Below are 22,634 nucleotides of genomic sequence, written 5' to 3'. Positions count from 1 at the left end.
AAAATTATCCGACTAAAATTACGTAGATCTATCATCCCCCTTTTCATTGGAATCAGAATTTCATAACATAGATCATACCTTTCAAGGATGTACCATCCGTGAGCTACTATATTGAGGATGAAAGTTATACAGATGACACCTCGAGTTAAAAAAGGCCTTAGTTCGCAGACGTTCAGCTAGCTACATGTATTACTATAGAAAAAAGGTATTGAATCTGATTGGAGAGATGCTTGAAAAGCTGCTAGAGTACCATGACCTCGAGGAGACAAGAGATGGAGTGCAGTCTTGCCTCTTTATTGTCAATGAACAAGAGCAGCGTCGCGCGTGCACGCGTTTCCAAGAACAATCGGCCATCGCGGCTGGTAGGGCGCCGTATGCTTTCAATTTCAACGAGCGGAGGGCAAATGCTCGTTAATAGCATTTTGATGACCCGGTCTCGGTAGTGGCACTCTGGTGTTGCCTGTTGGCGCGCGTTGCGTGCATTCCGAGTGCAAGGAGGGGCCTGTTTAGTTCATTGGTCATTCGGTAAGTCGGTGAGTCATGTGCGAGTCGGCATGCGGCTTCCCCTCGGTTCGGTTCGACCCTTTCGAAACGAAACGCTCGCTTACGCCCGCATAACGCGAACCATAGGAAACACACGATTATGCCTTATCCTCTCGATGCTTAGAGCGGACCTCTTTGATCAGGAACGTAGCAGATATTCCTCAGACCCTGCGTTAAACCCTTTTAGTTTAAATAGAATTTGTCGTATTTGAATTGTAAGTTGCATTCTAAGCGAAGATCCTCCAATTTGCATAATTTAAACAATTTTTTAATCTAGACTGATAATGAAATGTATTTTAAATATTTCTAAGAAATAGAAAAAAATTTATTTAATTGCCTTTACATATCAAGTAACAGGAGTAATCCAACATAGACGACAGTCTTGTTAAGGTAATCCTCCCCTATAAGGCAAGGGGTTAAAGAGAAAACCGTCGAACAGTTGTTGAGAGTACTTTTATATAATTCATCAGCTCTAGAAATCAGGATATTTTTGATAACTAGAGTAATAAAACTTTGTGTATACTCATGCGGTTTCTGTTTTTATTGAGTTTGAAAATATTAGTATAATTATGCATAGCTGTTTACCTCGCATTATTCATTCTATTTATTTATTTTGTGGAAGTGGATCATCAGAATAAGGCAAATTGAACACATTTTTTAAAAATAAGTACCTTAACGGTTTCCAAACTTTTTCAGAAAATATTCTGAGTATAACTTGGAACCTGCGTTGTTGAAGGGTCAAGTATACGTGCTTGTGAGAGTCAGTGTACGGGCCTGAGGGTCCCGTATGCCTCGACTGCGCGAAACGAGCGGTTGTCGAGGTTCCCCGAGTTGGGCCAGCGATCGCTGCCTTCTCTCCAGAGTACAATCCGAGGAGTATCCTTCGCGCCGCGAGTAGCGATAGTTACGCCTTGGAACGCGCACGTGTTTCCGCGCTTGAAACTCACGACCACTCGAAAATAATAAACATAATTTTGTCACATAATAAAATTTCACTGATTGCGCAATGGCATCGATCACGGAGTGAATTTATTCCCCGGAAAATAGGAAATATGAGTAGATAGTGAAACTACCTACGTGCTGTGATATAGATAATAATATTCTATAAAGCGAACTTCCGAGCATGATTTCCTAAGTTGCATTTCAAAGTGTTAAATTGTAAACATAGAAATAAACAATAGATTTACTGATAGTGAAATTTTTCATTATGTATCTTATAAATAAATTTTTGAAAGTATTCCATTTTTGCAAAAGAATTTTTTGAAAATAATAAACACAGTTAAAAGTGAATCTATAACAAATTTTTGCGTTCAGTGCAGTGGTATCAACGATAATATATTGAACTTCGTTATCAAGCTCGTTTTCTTTCTCTTTTTCGAAAAAAGATTTTATCGAGTATGATTTGTTATCGCGGGCATCGATATCATTGCGAAGGTCATGGAGAACAATAGACAAAGAGACGCTTTCTGACAGCTACAGTGAAAAGTGACAGATGTCGTTCAGGCAGAATCGTATACTTTCATTGATCGTTAAGTGCAAGATGCAGTGTTGAGTACATCAGTTCAAAAGTTGAATTACAAGATTTATGGACAGCTTTCTAGAGATAAACGGAAATTCTTTCGCGATGGTTCACATGAGCTACGCGCAGTGGGCTTGTCTGCCTAGCACTTATCGGAACAAGGTTCGTACATTTGTTAAAAAGACTGTTTTTCTAGGATACTTTGTCGTTATCGTTGGTGAAGGTTAATGGACTAGTTGATCGCTTTCGAATATTTTATACAAGGTGTTCCACTTATTTCTGCCGTCTATGTATTTTCTTCCATTTTTGCAATAATATTAAATATAGTATTGCAATCTTTTTAAAATTTATTTTCATTTTCGTTTTTTTAACCCTTGAATATTAGACTTACCATGATTTTTTAACAAAAGAGTTTCAGTTATTAAAAGAATAAATTTTAAAGGAACAGTGTAAAATTTAGAAAATGATAACAATATGAAACACAAAATGAAATTAAAATTGTAGCTTTCTCCATGGTTCGTTGTCCGAGGGTTAAGACATTAAGTCCATCATACTGTAGGTCATTGAACTCGCTACTTTTGCTGTGTAAAAAAATCATACCTGTCGATTTTGAAAAAAAAATTACGTCATTATTGACTGCTGATGTTTATGCAAATATACATTTTCACAGTGTATCTTCTTCTAAGAAACTGCCTAAAGGTATTCTTTTGTTATGCAAACTTCACACATTTTGTACCTCCTCGACGCTTTATTTTACTTTATCATTTATAGCATATGTATATTTTAAACATTTTCATGGTTAATAAAGCCATAAATGTGCAAATAAAGTAGCAAAATCTAAAAATAGTATAATCTCGTCTTCTTCTACTTTCCTCATAAACTCTCTATTTACGAGATGAACGTTAAGAACTAATAAGCATAAACATCCTATGTGCGTGTCTGTCTGTACCCTATTTCATGAGTAGAAATAAAAAGAAAATGTTTTACATAAGTATGTACTAAATATAGATCGCTCAAAGGCTAATTAACCCATGGAAGAGGATGAATTCCTCTACCAGTGGAACAAAATAATATTGGCACATCAAGTATTATTATGGTTATTGTAATTTACATTATAATATACATTCCATGGAATTTTATACAAGCGATACGTGAATCTAACTGAGCTAACAAATAGGTCGTGCATTAATTATGATATTTATTCCGATTATTAAATTTCAGTTTTTAAAAGCTCTCGACTTTCAATAAATATCACTGTGATTTGAAACTCTATAACGATCGACAATTCGCGACGGAGAGTCTCGAATCTCCATTACTAGTTTGCGCTGGTGTTAATTGTTTGCTCGTTTTACACGGACACTCGATTGAATTTGTTTCTGATTGAATTCGCGATTCGAATGTTGAGGTGAAAATATCGATTCGACGCGATTGTTCGTTTCAATGGGTCAACAGCGGATTATTTTCGCCAGGACTTCGCGTTCCATGCATATGTGCATAATTTATATCGTCATTCATTATGTCATTGTTGCAAGCTCGCGTCTGGTGTCGCGGGAACGATGTGTGAATATTATGGGGAAATCGCAACCTGTTCGGTGGATATACAAGGTGTACGAAAATAATAAAATACTAAAAAGTTTATATAACCATTTGACCTATCTGATCTTGATTCATCTAAAAATTTATAAATATTTAAGTCGAAGGTGGTCACTTGGAGGAATTTCTATAAATACAGGTGAACAGTTAATAACAGAGGGGACTTCATTGGAAATAAGGTCAAATCATGTTTATATGAACTTTTTAAAAATATTTTTATGTATGTTGAATCCACATTTTATGGTACACTCCTTGTACATCGTCGGATAGATTACTTTTATCGGAATTGTAAACGCGTAGTACTTTTCACGATATGATTTCCGCATGTCAGACACTCGATATCATGATTCAACTGCTATTTATTTCCGTAAATGTCAATTTATTACGTTGCTGATTGCATTCCTCTTTAAAAATAAAACGTAAAATCACAAACTATAATTTTTTATGAAAAATACACGTTGTAGGAGCGTCGTAAATGACGTTTTATGGGTTTGAAGTTAGCTTTGGTCATAAAAGAGTAACTGCAGTCGTTATCAAAAAAATGATCGTATTCAAGGTAATTATGATTTGTAAAATAAACAATTAATTGCAGTACGTACTTAGTGTTATCTTGATAACGATTAAACGTAATCGTTACGGTGTATCGAAACAGTAAATCACTTTTAATTTTCTTCCTTGTTAGTCGAGTTAGCTTCTTTAATGAAAAGAAAGACTAATTTATTAATTAACTATATGACAAAGTAGGTAAAAAATATTATTCGCGTTATTACAAGCTTAACTTATAAAAAAGCTTTATGGAAATTTTAAATTGCAACACTCGATAACTGAAAGGAGCTAAAGAAATTTCTAATTAGCATAATTTCATGAGATACCAAATAGAAAGTTTGAATTGAAAAATCCAAGAACTGAAGATAATTCTAAGGAACATTAATATTACATTCATTTTCTAAGGTATCAAGTGGTACCAAATTAGGGCCAAAAATGCAATTAAATATAAAAAATTCAATAATTTTCTTATTACATTAATTATCATTATATCATAAAATATAATGTTAAAAAAGCTGTTATTCTATATATTCTAAGTACTCGATATCCTATAAGTGAATTTGTCCTCGTCAACAGTATTTTGCAGTCTTGAACAGGGTTGAACGGCTACTTGTGAATTCTGTCTGAATTGCTCTTGGAAATTCTAAAGCTCGTAAGCGGAAATGGATTGAATCGATTTCGATGTTGCCTTTATGCGAAGGCTAACGAGTGAAGGCGTTAAGAGTCGCAGCAAACAATGAAAAGTAAAATGCATTCTTGTAAGTGGTCACCGGTTAATCGCATTCGCTTCATCGTCGAGAAAGAGAACCAAGACTATTCTTGGCTCCCTAATAAACTTCACTGTGATTAATCATTAGACTATTCATTCAGCTGGCTTTATAGAAGATGAACGAAGGCACAGTGGTGCAATGTACATAATCTTTGGTCACACAATTGTGAATAGAGCGACAAGTACTTACTTGTGACTGATACATTTAACAGAGCACCCTTATTTAGTGAGTTGAACGAACGGTACGTCGATCGTTTAACACGTTAACTGCCACAGTTAAAATGAACATTTGCAGTGAAACACATTAAAGTATTAATTATTAAGCATATAATGGGTTCATATAGTTTGTAAGTTTGGGTCACGATTGATCCAGGTTAATTTCTATTTGTGAGGATCATAAATATTTTACGAATAAATCTCTTAACAATGCAAAAATTAATTTCTAATAATCTTCTAATCGTTAGTAACAACATGGTTTTTAATACACGTTATTCTGCATTTGTGAATAGTAATAAGCTTGCATAATAAATTGACAGTTCCCAACGAATGGAAAACCACAATGAAAACCGAAAAGACGATTTATGTTGATCTGCTAATTCACGTTATTACTACGTTGAATTCGTATAATTCTGGAAACGGTCCAGTGATACATGTCCGACAGGAACAAAGAGAACACATTATCCTCTGTAAATTCAACAACAGAGCTATCCCGGCTATCGTCCAAAACACAGATCGTTCTTGTGTGAAGCTTAAAACAATAGAAGGACGACAGTAATGCACGGACAATATCGCGAATAGCAAGCTTTTAAGGCATCATTTCTTTGAATTAACTAATGGCTTTTCTGATAGACGCATGCAATTTACGTACATTCGTGTTGCAGCTTTAACACAAACACAGTGAATTATTCGATTGGAATTATTTCCGTTAAAACGTTTAAAAGCTTTGTTCATTCACTGAAAAATTGTAATAATTGTGTACAGGATAAATTAATCTTCAATTTTTATCTCGAGTAATTAGAATAACATTTTCATTAAGTCATATTTATTATAATTCTAATATGATTATTAATGTAATTGTATTTGTTTGTTGCAGGTGAGTAATGTTACAAATTCATGTTTAATGAGCAGACTGTCATTCCAGCTGATTTAAAACTGTCTTCAAGGTATGATTTTACAAAAATCTCAATTTCAGATATTATTCAAAATAAGACATTTTTTAACTTTTTGAAAGTTTCGAACATTTACAAAGATATAATTTGTGCACCCATTGCTTTTCTATAAAGAATTAATATGTACTTAGAAAAATCCTTTGTAGTGTCCAGTGTAACTAAATTACACCGAAAATGGTGTAAATTTAAATTCAAATCTTTACTTTCACGAACTAATACTGTTTCAAAACTTCAGAGATTCTCGAGACTATCAAGCCAAGTTTCTCAAAGTTTTCAACAGTTTCAAGAATTTTGCCACTTCGGACAAGCATAAAGTGATTTGAAATTCTGCTGCGATCGATTAATTAGAAATTTTCAGAAGAGAATCCTGAAGTTACAACTAGGTACTGCTAGTTATAACTACCTTTGTGATCAATTATTATTAGGTTCTTGCATATCAACGGGTAGATTTAAAAATCTAAATTTTCTAGATCAAGGGGTAGATTTATTTAAAAAAATTTTAAATAACACGATCATTTCTTTTAATAAATATATACAATTATTATTTATATGTTAGCTATATATTTTTGTATTAATCCTAGAAAAACTAGGAGAGGAAGGGGAGGTTTGTTAAGTCTACCCCTTAAAAAATATTGAAAATTACTTTACTGCATACTTTACAATTTATCAATTTGAAATAGTGATTCTGGGTAGTACAAGAACTATCATATTTAAATAGATAAATATAGGTGTGTCTTTGAATCCCTGCATACACATGTCATGGAATTGCAGAATGCCCCAAGAAGCAAGTTAGGGGTTAGTGATAGGATTTCCCGTTAATTGTAGATACATGCTATTTCACTGCATCTGCTGAATGCAAGCATTGTTTGTCGAACACAGATGTCAATATATCTTGCAAGGTGTTGAGCCTTCGGACAAACAGTGACGTAACAAATAATTCCAATTTAGTTCTGTTGAATTACGTTTAGGATGAAGCCTAATGGATAGAGTAGAATTCATTTAGAGTAGACTCAGATTTTATCGAACGCTTTTAATATCAATTTTTTCTCATTTTGTTTTCGCAGTTAAGAGGAATTATTGAATTGCATACTTTTTAATACGTATTAGTTCACAGACTTCATATTGTGGTACCAAGCAGGTACTGAAATGTATTATCACTTTTTGGTATTGGTATTTTAATTAATTTCATTTAATTACATTTTAATTCCATTTAATTCCATTCCACACACTGGAACCTATATTCTGATCAAAGCGGCGTCGTAATTACTCGATTCATTGTTTATTTAGCCAAGAATTATTAAATATTTAGCAAGGCGTAAACTTTAAATTAATGTAAATATATTAAAAAAAGAAAAGGATATCAACTTTTTGCATTTTCATACCTTCAGTAAAATTTAAAAATTCAATGTAATAATAGAATATTTAAAGCAAATATAAGGTTTTATTTTTTGTATTATATAACAAAAAGTTACAAAAACCTGGCAATGTTTTCTTAGCTTATGGAATATACCTTAGCAACGTCTTTCTTCGACCCGTGAATGTCAAACGTGTCCATGAATATGCTCGAAATATGAACGCGTTGTCAACGGCAGAATAGAAAATGAGGGAAGCTTATGACAGGCTTTAAGCTCGAAACGCTTCATTTTGAGAAAGGCTTTACGTAAGAGCTTTCTTACTGACGCACAATTCAATTTCACAGTTGAATCGTTAGCTATTCAACAAAATGTCTCGCGCATCCTTATGTTTAATTTTCGTAATACGTAAACATATCACGTAAGAGAGAGTATTGAATGTAAGTACATCGCTACCTACAGTTTAAGAATAACCTGAAGAAAAGTTGGACTTGGCTTATCCATATCCGTTAACACTGATCTAACTCACGCAAACCGCACCCATCTATCTTACGCCACACCTACGTCGAATATACCATCTAGTTACTGTTATTCCCTAATCATGTATGTACATCACGAAGTGGTTGGAAATTTTCACGATTTTGGGTCATCAATGACCTCATTTCTTCTCAAGGATATTCGTTAATTAAAATTGTCATGATTTCTTTGAACTTTGACTAGAGGAGCCTAGGTCAATTGTGATCCGAACTTATAAAACGTATTCAAAAATGAAAGGGTTTCATAAATGAATGAATATTTTTTTAAGGAATGGTGTAAAATTTAGAAATTCATAAAATAATATGAAATATAAATTAAGTTAAAATTGGAGCTCGCTCCATGGTCCATTGTCCAAGGGTTAAAAGAGTATGCCTGCTTAGAAGAGCCAAAGGAAAGTGCATTTTTAAAAATTCTTTTGAAAAATATTTATGAATTATTTTTAGTGAATGGAGTTTCATTTTAAAAAATTCAACTTCAGGAACTTTTTAATATATAAACAATAAAAAAAAATGTAAAAGATATTAGTCGACCCTTCAGTTTAATAATTCTTGCGATTTCTACACGAATTTCTTTCACATATTTTACAAATAATTTCATGAAATTTTTAAACGTTTCCATTCGTACCTTATCCTTTGCAAGATTTTCAAGTACATACGACTTTCAGGCAAGCTTTCCGTCTCGGATAAAAGCAGAGCTTACGCTCGGCTTTTTTCCTCTTGTCAGAGGGAAGTAAATTCTTTTCCTTACTTTCGAATTTTTATTTCTTTTCGAGCAGACGTAATCCTCGTCGGAGCCTAGAATTAGTGGCAAAATGCCAAAAGACGATGTTTGTAAGTGGATGCTTAAAGTAACTTCGGAATTTAAGCTGTCTACCTATCGAAAAGGAAACCCGTTTCCGAACAAACGTTTTTGTATCGTAATATTTTTCCATTTTAGAGAGGATCCAGTTTTTAGTACCTTTTCACGAAGCTCCGAAGGTTTTACTTCGGTACAAAGTTGCATCGTTTTCGTCTTAACTTTTTTTCAATACCATTTTCGGAGAGAACAAGATCATTGACGCTGAGAACATTAAATACCTTCTTTGGGGAGAAAATAAAGATTTTCTTTTTTAAACATCCAGTATTGAATGTTTTTCCTTAAAATGTACCTTTTGAAAGAATTTACCATTACATTAATAAATTTGTTAATCAAGCAGCTGGTTTTAATCGAGATTAATTTGTGGTTTCGAAAGCGTCGTACTTCTTATTTAGATAGTTTCTAATTTACAGTTATTTGCCTGTTCTGATCGAATGACCCTCGTATTTAGCTTCTGTTTCTCCCGAATTTGGCACAACTGCATGGACGTTGTAGCCGGTGCCAAAGTTGGAGTAAACTATTACGGTGTCTGGCTAGGGTTTGGTTATAGTTGCACGAAATGTATGTTCTTCGCAGGTGTTACACGTAACGTGTACGACATAGATACTACAACGTGTCCTTCATTCATAATTCTGGTCGGTGAATCACTCCTGACATTCGCATTCTATCAATAACAAGACATTGTTTACCCTGAATATTAATTTCTTATCATTCATCTTAATGCAATGAACATATGGTGTAGAAATGAAATATTCGACCTATGTTTACAGAAATGAACGATTTGTTTATCTTTAAAGTAAATATTATTTATTTAAGTTTTATAGAATTTGAACTTCCCTTAGTTAAAATCAGGAGTGTCTCATTTTCCTTATTTATCCTAGTTTTTCATCTGTATGGGTAAGAGATTCTAGGTTAGGTATTTCTTAGACTCTCTCTAGGTTCCCCATGACGTTTTCTAGACCTTCCCTAGATTATTCCAAGGCAATAGGTAAATGCTGTCCCCCTTAAGAGTTCACGAGTACAGGAGTTGATGATAAGCTATGGATCTCCAGTATTGCCAATCAAACGAATACAACACTTCCAAGCTGTTGCCCATCAATTCTCGCGAGTGTACTCGAGCATTGGAGAACCTAGGGATCCCTAGATTCTCTTAAGACTAAATTAAATAGTGGCTCCTTCTTATACACTTACTTTCAATCAAGGGAAGCTTACATAGTTTTGAACTTTGTTTTATTGGACATCTTAAAAGCAGAATGCCAACGAAGAGAAGACACTCGAATAAAACGCGTATATCTCTGAAAAGGTAGACAAACAGACGAAATACGTCAGAACGTTGGTGAAGAAGGAAGGGATAGACGCATACAGATCGACGGTTCTAATATTGTCCTAGGCACTGGCCAGTGGCTCGCGACAAGCCGGTCCAACAGTGAACCAACCGTCTCGACACCATCGACATCGAAAAAATCAGTGTCCTGTGTTCCGTGGAAAGGAATTTGAAAAATTGTGCCTCAGTGAACCGGATAAAGGTGTTCTCTGATGGTGTTCTATACGGTGACTGGAAGATACGAGCTTTAAAGGTTTCCTTTTAAAGTACTCGGAGAAGAAAAATCGGTAAGCTTGATGGATAGAAATAAGAAGGATTCGTGAATGGTGTATTTGATTTCGTAATGGTGGCGAGAGTAACGTAGGTTGAACGTGTGGGGACGGGAAACGTGAATGAAGAGTCAAGCAATTGCGATCAAAGTTCGACGATGGTTAAATTGATGTGCAGGGTTGTACAGGGTCGTTCAAAAAATGTCGATCTTTTAATTCTGCTTTTTTCCCCTAATTTTCTGCATTGTCAATTGTATTAAATAATTAGACTACAGCTTTGTGAATCATTTGTTCGAGCTTAAATTAATATAAAAATTGTCCTAGTTAATTGAACAGTGCTGTTTATTATATATATAAAATATTTGTAAGAAAAAAAAATTATTCTATAATATGAATGACTTTGATATTAACATTGTCAGTACAGTTCTAAACAGTTGGTATACTATAAATTAGAATTAAGCCAAAAACGTTTGTTATTAAAAAGTTTGCCAACTTTCCGTCTCCTGGGCACAGTTCATTCAGTAACGAAACATTTTCTGCTCTTCAAGTGAAAACAGCGTTAGGTAATATTTACGTTAAAAACACAGGGAGAATTATTATCCGAGAGGAAAAATTTGTAGAATTTTATTTGAGATTAAATATTTCGTATATTCTACGTGATTACTATCGTTATCGATCACCGAATATCCAGCCACTGAATATGCAGCTATACGCGAACTGTTTAAGCACGTTTCATGTTTATCTGGCAATCATTGCTGCGGCTTCGAGCATGTGTTTGACGTTTAAACGATTGCTCTCATCGTTCAAGACTTGATCAGATATAAACGAGACTTTTCGTACAGCAACACGACATAGAGGGTGTCTTAAAATAGATGCGCACTTGATACATATTGTTGATTTTGAAGAATAAACAATGAACAATTAGCTAAACATATACCACACTTTTTGCTAATCAACTGAACAATTTCGAAAATCCTTTGTTATATATTCATTTTAAAGCAATAAAAATTGTTTTCCCTTCATTTTATAATTATTGCATATACAGAACGTTGAATGAAAAATAATACAGTTTCCTGGTCTGAGGCCTCCGAATTAAATAGCAAGGCTAAGGGTTAATTAAAGATATGTCCTTACTGACACCATGGGCCACCCATGGATAACTCGTTAAACCTTTTCGGAACGAACAGCTGGTCGCGTGACCGTAGGTGGCTGCTCTTACGTAAAACAACACGTGTAGATACGCTAGAGCATATGTAACAAGTAGTATTGAATAGTGTATCATTCACATTAGCATCTGTTGAGCTAAGAAAGGGTCGAAAGGAAATGACCTCTTACTGTTTGTAGTTGACATTACTATGTGTATGTCAATATTTATTGAAAATTTGTGAATTATGTTTCTATATCTTGATTTTTTTTCACTAATAACAAAAGATAACAAATTGAAAGCTTAAATTTGAAAATAAATTGTTCCCCACCTTTATTACAATATTAGAGTTTTAATGTATTTTACATGTTGAACACACGCCCCTTTTCATTATCACAGTCAACACGTTAATTATTAATTATGAAATAACGAGACTGTATCACCTTATCCCAGACACCCTGTATATGACGTTGATAGGGAGTGTATTAGGATGGAGTATGATCATGGCTTATAATTATTGATCATCAATGTGATCGTGGAATATACTCGATCTGCATATCAATAGATTTCGTACTAAATGTCGATCTAAATTCGTAATCGACTGAATGGTAGACGGAGCAAGAAGGAACGATTTTAAAGGTATGCCACGCGTATCAGCTTCCGCCAGAATCCGCGCGAAACTTGAGACGCTGCGAGTAACCGGCTATTTTAAAGCGGGCAGAGATTCCCGCGCGCTCATCAGTCGAAGGTCACTATAACGTTAAAAGAGAAAAAAGAACGAAAACAATTAGGTCAAATGTGTATAATAATAAAAAATAATCACCCTTTTCATTTTAAAGAATATAAATACAAAATTTAGCGCAGATAAGGCGTGTAATCATTACTTAATTATTTGCAAACTTTTATTTTTAACGTAAAAAAGAAATATTATTTATAAGTCAATTAAATATCGATTAGAAATAAAAATGTTTTTGCAACATTTAAGAAAAAAATAGGAAATCGTACATGAAAGAACGTTTTAAGATTCTGTTAGTAAAAATAAGAGACAGTATGATGCGAATAAAAGCTTAATGAAATAACGTCAGATGAAGTTACTATAGCTGAACTTTATTGCGCTTTCGGAAAGACGGAAATCAGTTTCGAGAAGCGTCATGTAAATTTGTTGGCCACAGTCGCAGACGATATATTTTTAAACGAATTACCTCATCGACTCTTTCATTTTCTATCTCTCGCCCCTGAATATGAGTTCTGTACGAGATCTATGCATGTGCGATCATTGATTTTTAGGAAACTGAATATAAAATTTTTCAGAATTTACTAGAATTTTTTAAAATTAAACGATTTTTCGTTCTTTGAGACCTTAATTAAGGGATGAACTTAATTTTTTGAAAATTAAAGTTAACTTATATTAGTTAAAAACAAATGATCTTCATAAATGAAATATTTAATATTAACCCTTAGTTATGATAATTTTCAGGGTGTCTTATAATTTTGTCTAGCATAATCTTAGGAGTCTCGTAGATCAGGCGTCAGAGTGGAATTTTCATAAACGCCCTGTACTATCACTCTTTCGTTTTGGTGCAGTATGCACCCATGGCGCATTAAAAGAAGAAGTGAAAGCGTAACGGTGTAAGCTTTTAGGCGTGAATACTGATTATCGGTGGAAAGTAACATCTGTTTCTTGTCAAATCCTGTTTTTTTCACCGATAACGTACAGAGGGGCGTCTCTCTCCGATGGGCATATTCTACTAACGAAGGCATAAGTTGCCTGTTGAACGGTGAACCGCGAGGTTAGTGTCGACATACCACGTTCTCGTCGCATCCAAATTGAATTAATTTACGGTGACATCGATGATTTGTACAATTGATAGGACACGAGGGCCTCTGTAATTAACGGCAAGTAGGAGCACCGCGTCACTGATCCCATTTAACTCCGAGAAGCTTGCTCTATTAGTTGCTGCAAAGGCTGGACCTCGGTTGTTACGGCTTAACTAACTTTCGATCGTCCGAGTTCAGGATTTAATCATACTGCCATGGAAATCGTAAGACCATCTGTTGTGTTTCGAATATTTTTTTTTGTTGTTTTTGTAAACTCTTGTTATATTGCCGCGGTGAGGGTAAAAATTTTTCAAGCTTCCAAACTCTAATTAACTAATTATTTACAATTTTGACATTTATCATTACACTGGAAGTCGTACGCTCTTTCCAAAATCACAGTTAATATTAATATTACAGTAGACTCTCGTTATATTGCCGCCCGATTTTTTCCGAGCCCGTTCGAGCCCGTTATATCGGGTACCCGCACATCCCTAATACAGATCATTAATGAAAAATTTATGTACTTACAATTAGTCATCTTTATTCAAATTTAATAGAAAAATTCAATGCAACCGTTTCATTGGCTTATTAAAATCAGAAGATAATTGAATTTCATCTAATATTAAACAATCACTACGTTTTCTTCCTTTGTTACTACTATTTCTATGGTGATATAATTTTTCATTACCTTTACCCAAAGTATTTTCTTTCATCCTCATTTAAATTTCTCTTAATACTTCCTTGCCGACAAATTTCAAAGTGAATAACTAATTATGACATTTTCCAAGTGTTCCTTTGTTCCTTTTTCGCTACCATGATCGTTAGTTAGAATGATTCTCTATTCAGACGACACAGTTTTCCCGACAAACGAGTAGTCGTCACATTTTCAAAAGGTTTCATCCGAAAATATTCGTTTACGTGTTGTTTCGAGGAAAGTACCAGCGATGTTTAACACCAGCTATTCAGATCTGTTTTCCGTTTTTCCGTGTAATACGTTTAATTGCTTTCCTCCATTCTACCTTTTAATTAATGCCTCCGCCTTTCAAGCGCTGACTCGACCCAGCTGGAAGGAACTGTCTGAATGCATAATGCATTTCACGAAACTTGCATCCCTTCCTTTTCTTGTTACTCGCCAGATGCACGTCCCTTTTTCTCTTTCTAAATTTAAATTTCAGTTATATCATAGTTAATTGCCACAAACTAGAATAATTGTGGCAGTTTGTTAATTTTTACACCCTCTTTTTCTTTAACTTGGATAAAATTAACACGTCAGAATTTTTTGGCTTTAATAACGTTGGAATTCTTTAGTACTTTTTTATTTTTCTTTCTTATCGATACTATCGCCTCTGTATTCATAATTTGTAGGTAATAATTTTTATTTAATGCTACTTTACATTCATTCGATGTAACACGGGAAACGTTATTCGTGTCTGGGAAACGAAATTAGTATGCAAAGGGTTGAAAATTCTCTGTAACAATTCAGTTCATTCACGGTTCAACGATTTCTAACGCTCATTTCCATTTTTTCCTTCCTATCATTTTACAGAAAGCAACTTTATTTTCCGAGAACTTTGACCCATAACTCTGTCACGCTTGTGGAATCCTGATGACCAGCTTTCCAATCAAAATCGATACTCTCAGAACGTTTTGAGCGGAAAAAAACGAGGATTTTTCAATACACTTACATAGAATTTCAATGATAACATTTATTTTAAGTATAAAATAAGAAATGGGATTTTAAGTAATGAGTCGTATCAAATATTTACAAAATTCTCTAATACGATCGTTTAATCGTCGAAACAAAAAATGGTACTTGAATAAATAAATGATTACATTGGCTAACAGTTTGAGTTTTAGATCCTAGAAATGTAATCATCAAAGGAAGAATACATTTTGGAAATTTTTTGTATTCCAATACACACCATTATTGTATATTTTAAAAATTCAATATTATTTTTTTTTAACAGACGACGTAAATTCATATCACATTTTAACCTTTGAACAACTAATGAGATGAAAGCAACAAATAATATGAAATACAAAATTAAATTAAAATTGTGACTCTGTATGGTACGCCATCCGAGGATTAAGAGATACTTACCTTTCTATCCTAGACTTTTCTACCTCATCGAGCGCTCTTCGTTTCTGCTGTTTCATTCGATGCTCATCAAGTTCGCTTCTGTACAGATTAAACTCAATCCGATTATTTTTATGATAGACCATCTGTTTTAAATCAATTTCTGTGTGATTCTTCATGCTTGTAATCCTTCTCGTTTCACGGCTTAAATATTAATCTCTCAGGTAAAATCTCGTCTAGTCAGACTCATGGAATATTCCGATCGATAGGAAGTTTGTGAAGGAATATCGTTCGATAGCAGACCACTCGATTCCTTTGACTCTTCAGCAGTCTGTCGAATGATATTATAAATATTCATCGAGCCATTAAACGTTCCCAGACACTTCTGTGATTGCAGGATATTTAATTAAAGGAAGTATTTAATCATTGGACGATTCGAGCCTCGTTGCTAATCTTTTGGAACTAATTGAAATTTTAACAAAAAGGGTTAACAAAGACGAATGACAGAAATTGGCTAAAATGAATAAATTATTAAAAGATATTTTAGAGAACTGCATACAGTGAAAATTTAGTTAGATGCAAGTATTCATTGCGCGAAAAGTAATTAACACGTTAATTATCATAATGAAAATAACAAGCTTTGGGTAAATTTTTCTTTCTTTTTTTTTGTCTCTTATAGTGTTGGTTTGCTAACATCTATCTGTCTGTAGAAAAGTCACGTCTAAGCTTTGGAAAAGGTTTTCACGAAGAAAGTGGAACACGGTGTTCGAAGAAAATTCTTGAAGGATGTAGTGCGAACCTTGGGTAGTAGAATCGTGAGAGAAACGATGAAAAATTCGCGATGATGATATGGGAGGCGTCAATATCGTGATGTTACAAACTGTGAAACAGGAATGAAATAAGTGAACATGGGAATAGGTTGTTACATCGCCGCCAGCGAATTCGTACGTTTTTACCATTTTTACCTTCTTGTATGAGCTACGTACAGTTGGGGGCGAAAGTAATTGAACAGTTATTGGAAATGGTTATCAATAAAATTTAATTAAAACAGTACTATTGGTTACGTGTCTACATTTGATTTAATATGTATCTTTGTGGTGCAATAATTGAAATTAATATTTACAATATGTATAAATTTAGTTATCGATACGTTTAGTTTGCATTTCCTGTGTTGAAAGTAAATTACAATAAAGGGCAATATACATTTTCGTCGCCTGCAACTTACGTAATAATTTTAATTAATGATAACGACGTCTCCCAGCGCCAACAAATTAATTTGTTCGAATGCACGAAGCACAGATACATAATGTATGCGGACCAAAGTTGGTTTGCCAACAATTTGTGTGACCCAGGAGGATCAGGGAGAAAGTTCTATTCTCAAAATTAACGAATTCCTTAATTACATTTACTTATCAGCGTATTTCATCGTACACGTTTATTCGTAGAACTTGTTTCATAACAAAAGTCATCATTATACCTTCGTTAAATGAATTTAAATTAAATTTAACATGCAGGAATTCGTTTGACATGTACTTCCGACGAATGTTCCAGGAATTTTTCTTGTTATTTAATTAAATTAAACTGAATGATAAAGAGTTTCCTCTAATTAATTGTAGAAATATTAAATAAACAATGCGAATTTATTATAAAAGAACAATAGTACTGAATCGGTAAATGCTAGATATTTTCCTTGGTAGTTCAGGGATTCTCCGCTTTTCGAATACAGCGGGCATAGCTAGAGTTACAGATTTATTTAAGTCGGTAAGTTAGCTCTTTCCCTATTATAAAAAATAGTTTCTCTTTTTTTTTCAATTTGAAAAAATCATCTTCATTTTTTAAAATGGAATTGTGTACTTTGTTATACATCAGTTGAAGTATTTTTTTATTCTGTCCATAAATAATACGAGGTACTTATCGTATATTTTTTCGAATTAAAAAAGCCTAAACATCGATACATTCGTTCTCTTTTTCAAAAATTTTCTCAGTCTCTGATGACACACGACTATAACTTTTGATTAGAGATCCCCATTATTATCGTTAATATTTTTCACACGAGCTCGCTATTAATTGTGTTTGGTAATTAGTTTCCTGGGCAGAGCGTCTGAAAACTTATGAAAGGCGTTGTAGGTGACTTTTGATTGAGAAACTTCTTGTAACTTCAAGAAACTTGATATTTCTCTAATTAACGATCATGTTTCGCGTGCTGCCGTGCGATCGTTTATTTCTTAGCTGTCACGCCGACTTTTATTACTTCAACTTATTGGATGAACCATAAACTTATTAAGAAAGATGAAAAATTCTGATGTTAGATAATGATAGATAATGATACTTCTCGCGTTTCTTGCTTTATTAATTTCCTCAACATTTTCTCTGAGTGGAAATAAGAATGAAAGTCTTATACAGGATGCTTCAAGTGGGAAGCTGATGAATATAAGAAAATTAATAAAAATGATGGAGTTACATTTTTTTGTATGTAAATTTATTTTTCAGAAAATTCAGTTTTCGATCTTCTTGGATATTTTGAAATATTAATTAGAATAATTGGTATGCAGAGGGTAGAATAATCTTTGAACAATTTTTCTCGTAGCTTTGGAATTGAAAACGCAATTGGGATACTGTTATAGTAGGATTATATTCAGTTGCTGAACCATTTTATACATTTCACAAAATAAAGAGGGTCAAAGTAGTTACCTTGCAACTTCCTGGATCAATATTTTCCAACTGCGGTGACATCCAGACGAAGGGTATCTTTTTGCAGAAAACAGCTTCCTGTTCAATTAAGGCAGCGAAACTTTGTTAGCCTTAGAAAAGTTGAAAAAGAAAGTAGGAAACGAAGTTACGAATTGCTCGGTCCTTTGCCGTTGTTCTCATTGACGTATCGACAAGCTCGGGGACATCCAGGAAGTTTCCAAGATGCTGAAGTTCCGAGTGTCAGGGAAACGAAAGTGCAGTTACACGGTGAGAACCTTAGAGCACCAATGTAGAGTTCAATAAGTTAATTTCGAGGTAATAGGACCATTTTTATAGATGAATTTTCGAAAGCATAGTCGTTCGAACCGGATGGAAGTTCAAACAATTAAGTACTTACTGATGAATTTTTGCATTATCTACAAATCTCGTTGAATTGTTGTTGATAAGGTGTTCGATTACACTTATTTTGGACAGTATTTAAGAATTGTTTGATTAAAAAATATACATATTTAACGAAGTTATGATAGTCTCCACCGCGCGTTGCACCCTGAGCAAAGCTTAATGGCTGCACCATTTCCTTAAGTGCCATTAACCTAATTGTAAAAACCAAAGTTGGCCTATTTCTTAAATCCATATTAGTGTAGCTTCGGTTAAGCACAGGGAAATTTAATTAAAATTATTTTGGGGGAATGACAGGTTAAAAGGAAACTGCAAAATTTTGCTAAAAACAGATTTATTTTAGGATGAAAATAATAATAAATATTACTGTGAGATCTACATTTAGAAAAATAATTTTGTACTAGACAACTGTAAAGGGAATCATAACTCAGTTACATAAAGTACTGGTTTCTTTTCACAATTTTTTAAAAACTGTATACGTATTTGCTTTTCCTCCACTTTTTATTAAAAATTGAAATTACAACTATCGTTTTAAAATCAGGTTTAATGTCAGCATAATTAATACAGTTCATATTAAATACAAAGAGCAATTAAAAAGTCATATCGTATGATGTATTTTTAAATTAAAAGCTAAATATGAATACCTTTCAAATTTTCTCCTAGTTGAAGAACATATCTGAATGGACGTTGCAGGTTAATCCAGGCAGCAAAGCGGCCCAACAGGGGGTGAGAGAGGGTGATTTAATTAGCAGCATAAATGGAAGAAGTACCCGAGATTTAACGAACAGCGAGGCACATGCACTCTTACGAAATGCTGGGGAGCATTTGAAGCTTGGTTTGAATCTGTAAGTTCTTTTGAATAATCTTCTTCTACTTGTTGTGTATTTTAATGAGTTTATAAAAGTATGTTATTTAAAATAACTTTTATTATATGAAGATATTTATAATGAATTTTTTAAATTGTATCATATTAAATAATAGATTTTTTAATCTTTTTATTTTCCAAAGAAAAGATTGTACACTTCATAGTAAAACAAATTGAAAATTCTCTTATGATAGTATATGAAACGTTTCTTAACGAATAATGTAAATTCCAAAATGCAAAGCATAGTAACAATTTCAGATTTATATATAAAAGCTTGCTTGTTTCTGTTTACAGGGAAAACATTGGCTCGCCCAAAAGACGAATTTACAAAAGTAGTTTGCAAGAAAATACTACCACCGAGATTCTCAATAGTAAGTTCCTCGGTTATTATAACTCTTGTAGCTGTAGTATATTTTAACCTCCCGCAGGCATACTGGGTTGTATATGTCCGACGCGATTTCTTACAAATTTCATGTTTATTTTTACAGAGACGACAACGAAAACCACAAGTACATCGAATACACGGGTTATAACGTCAGAAACGAAGAAAAACGAATTAAGTGAGTAAATATTTTCCATTTTATTATACGACCTTTTCTCTTTTTAATCAATTTCGATAATAAAGTTTTACACAAAGACCTTTATTCATATATTTTAGAGCTTCCGAATAAGTAGTCACATAAAATTCTGTCAATATATTGAATTTTAGCTACTTTATCGATTTCTTAGCCCACTATGGAAATTGGTTTTCTTCGTCTCCTCAAAAATTACTTTTTTCGAACTTGTATGTTTATCATACTAAAACAGTGATATGAGAATGATAAAAAAACGTGTCCAGTTAATTTACATTGTATTTTGTATTTTGTTCACCCGACGAACGACGTTTAGGAGGATTAGCGCTCTCACATTGTCCAACGAGCTATAGTCATTGTTTCATTGTTTCGCCTTTATGTCTTTCTGGATCATTGTGTTAGATTAATGCGTTGACAAAGTACCTTGGAAATGCAGCTATAATCGTATCCATGTCTCTTTTTTATTCACGAAATCGTCCCCTTCCTGCAAATTGGCCGCGTCGTCACGCGACGACGAGCAGACGATCAACGTGTACCCACGGTTCACTTATGCCCTGGCGTTTGTGCACGTTCACAAACACTGACACACCTGTTCTTTAATGACACACACACACGATGCACCTGTCTCCACGGGGATAGGTCTCGTTGTGTACCCTTCGACGACGCCGCACCCTACTTCGTTTAGAAGACGCCCTAGCTGTGACCCTCTTCCTCCTTTTCGAACCTCCGTCTGACCCACCTTTCTGTCAGTACTCGAAGACGCTTTGTCCGGTGTGTTTGATTCTTCCTTTTTACTTTCTCGATCCGAAGGGTCGATTCTTTGATTAGTCGCGTGAAAATTCCTCGATTTATAGAGGGAAAGTCAAAAGTCGGAGGGTTCTTGTTTACTTGTGGAAATGTTGCCTCGGTTAAATCTAATGTGTGAACACGTGTTGATAGAGGTTCAGTGAATGCGTTATCTGGTTGATGATCTATTTGAAGATAAGATGAACAGGGATTTTAAGTGTCTACAGAGTATTCATTGCATAAGACCTATTATTGAATTGTTTATAATAATTTTGTAAAGATTAATTATTATAGTAAGACTACCTCTTAATCTCTAATAGATTATAGCGGATCTAGTGGATAATATAATAGATATCTTAACCCTTTCAATTTTGCGAACTCGAAAGACCCAATGGATAAACGTTTGATGTATTAGTATTGTGGGTGCGTAATTGGTTTAAATTACTTGGTAAACTCGGAGGTAAATCTATCGCATGATTTGCAACGAACAGTTTCGTTAAATTAACGTCGAAAGTGCAATGAACAAACGGGTCTCATATAATGCTGCTGTAACTTTCCTGTTCATTTCGCTTTGTGTATCGTGTTATGTAGTCGAATTACGTAATTCAGGCCGGAACTATTAGATTCATTGGTGATTGAAAACGGATACATTCATCGATCACAATGCCTTGCGATTGTAGCTAGTGATGCGCATTCAGGACTCTCTTTTGCAAAATTTTCATGCTCTTAAATCGATTTGATGCTTGTTGAAAGTAAAATATTCTTGAAAGTTCGTTGTCCACATTTTCGACTTCTACTCATTGTCAGTCTACGATAAGCATAACACAATGTTTTATAGATATTTTATAATTTTTATAACTCATAGATGTCGGATAATCAATTTCTAAAATAATCGTAAACTATAAATAGAACTTCTTTTTATATGGTGATGGTGAGTATTACAAAGGATGCATTGTGTTAAGTTGGTTCCAATCATTATGATCACCTCATAAAATGCCTAATTCAGAAATTATTCGAGGGTCTCAAATAATGAGCGTTTAACGCCCGGACGGCGGACCATGGAGAGGGACCCAGGCTCCGTTGTTCAAAGGTTAAAATGATTCGAAGCAATTAACAGCTCATCACTAGCTACTAGCTGTATCTTCAAACAGTCAATAAAACGTGCATTAAACGTTTCATTTTAATCACAAAGACATCGGATGAGATATTGCAGGCGATATTATTTCTAGACATCAAACCATCCAATGATCGCATTTTTGAGAAAGCAAATTCCCATCATATTTCAAAAATGAAATTTTTCAATTGTTCAAAATGTTTTACCAACACGGAAGACACAGGAACTTCAAAAATCTCATTCCAAACACCAGACCCTTTGGTCACCACGAAACGACCCGACAGACGTTCATATCACCCGAAATCTAAACGGAAGTTGACGTTCGGGAATCCAGGCTCCAGATTCTTATCTATGCTACGTTTTCTTCGCTCATCCTGGAAGCGAAATAGAACAATCGAAGCTAGAAATAGGTTGGAGATTCATAAATGGTCGAAAAAACGAGAGCTGGCTAGAAACAGAGTAAAAAGATCAAGATATAAGAATCGTGAGGCGGTTTTCGTAGGGTCCAGAAAAAATAATTCAAGGACTCTGGTTAACGGTTGTAAGGAAGACGGAAACGGAAGCAGAGAACTCGAGCGTGAATACTACGAACACCTGGAAGCGATGAAGTTTCTCATCGAACCTCCGGCCAGTTTCAGAAGCGACGAAACTAGGCAAAACTTTGAAAACAAGCTAAACACGTTGGATTTCAG

General features: G+C 34.1%; 1 protein-coding gene across 7 annotated transcripts in view; it reads left to right on the top strand.

Moving 5' to 3' along the window:
* The window catches only part of LOC114876112, a 96,633-nt gene that overhangs the window by 12,913 nt on the left and 61,086 nt on the right, over positions 1-22,634 (top strand). For 2 of the 7 annotated variants that reach the window (XM_029187197.2, XM_029187192.2), the window contains exons 2-4: positions 19,299-19,450; positions 19,765-19,841; positions 19,959-20,030. In XM_029187197.2, the coding sequence (XP_029043030.2) occupies positions 19,299-19,450; positions 19,765-19,841; positions 19,959-20,030 (301 nt within the window). Of the gene's footprint in view, positions 1-1,842; positions 2,225-13,525; positions 13,663-18,102; positions 18,474-19,268; positions 19,451-19,764; positions 19,842-19,958; positions 20,031-22,634 lie in introns of those variants that run through there. The other 5 variants (XM_029187193.2, XM_029187196.2, XM_029187195.2 and 2 more) reach the window with 5 other exon arrangements.

The sequence above is a fragment of the Osmia bicornis genome, chromosome 2 (assembly GCF_907164935.1).
Source record: "Osmia bicornis bicornis chromosome 2, iOsmBic2.1, whole genome shotgun sequence".
NCBI lineage: Eukaryota > Metazoa > Arthropoda > Insecta > Hymenoptera > Megachilidae > Osmia > Osmia bicornis.
Note: the sequence above shows the minus strand (reverse complement) of the source record. Positions and strands in the feature narration are given on the sequence as shown.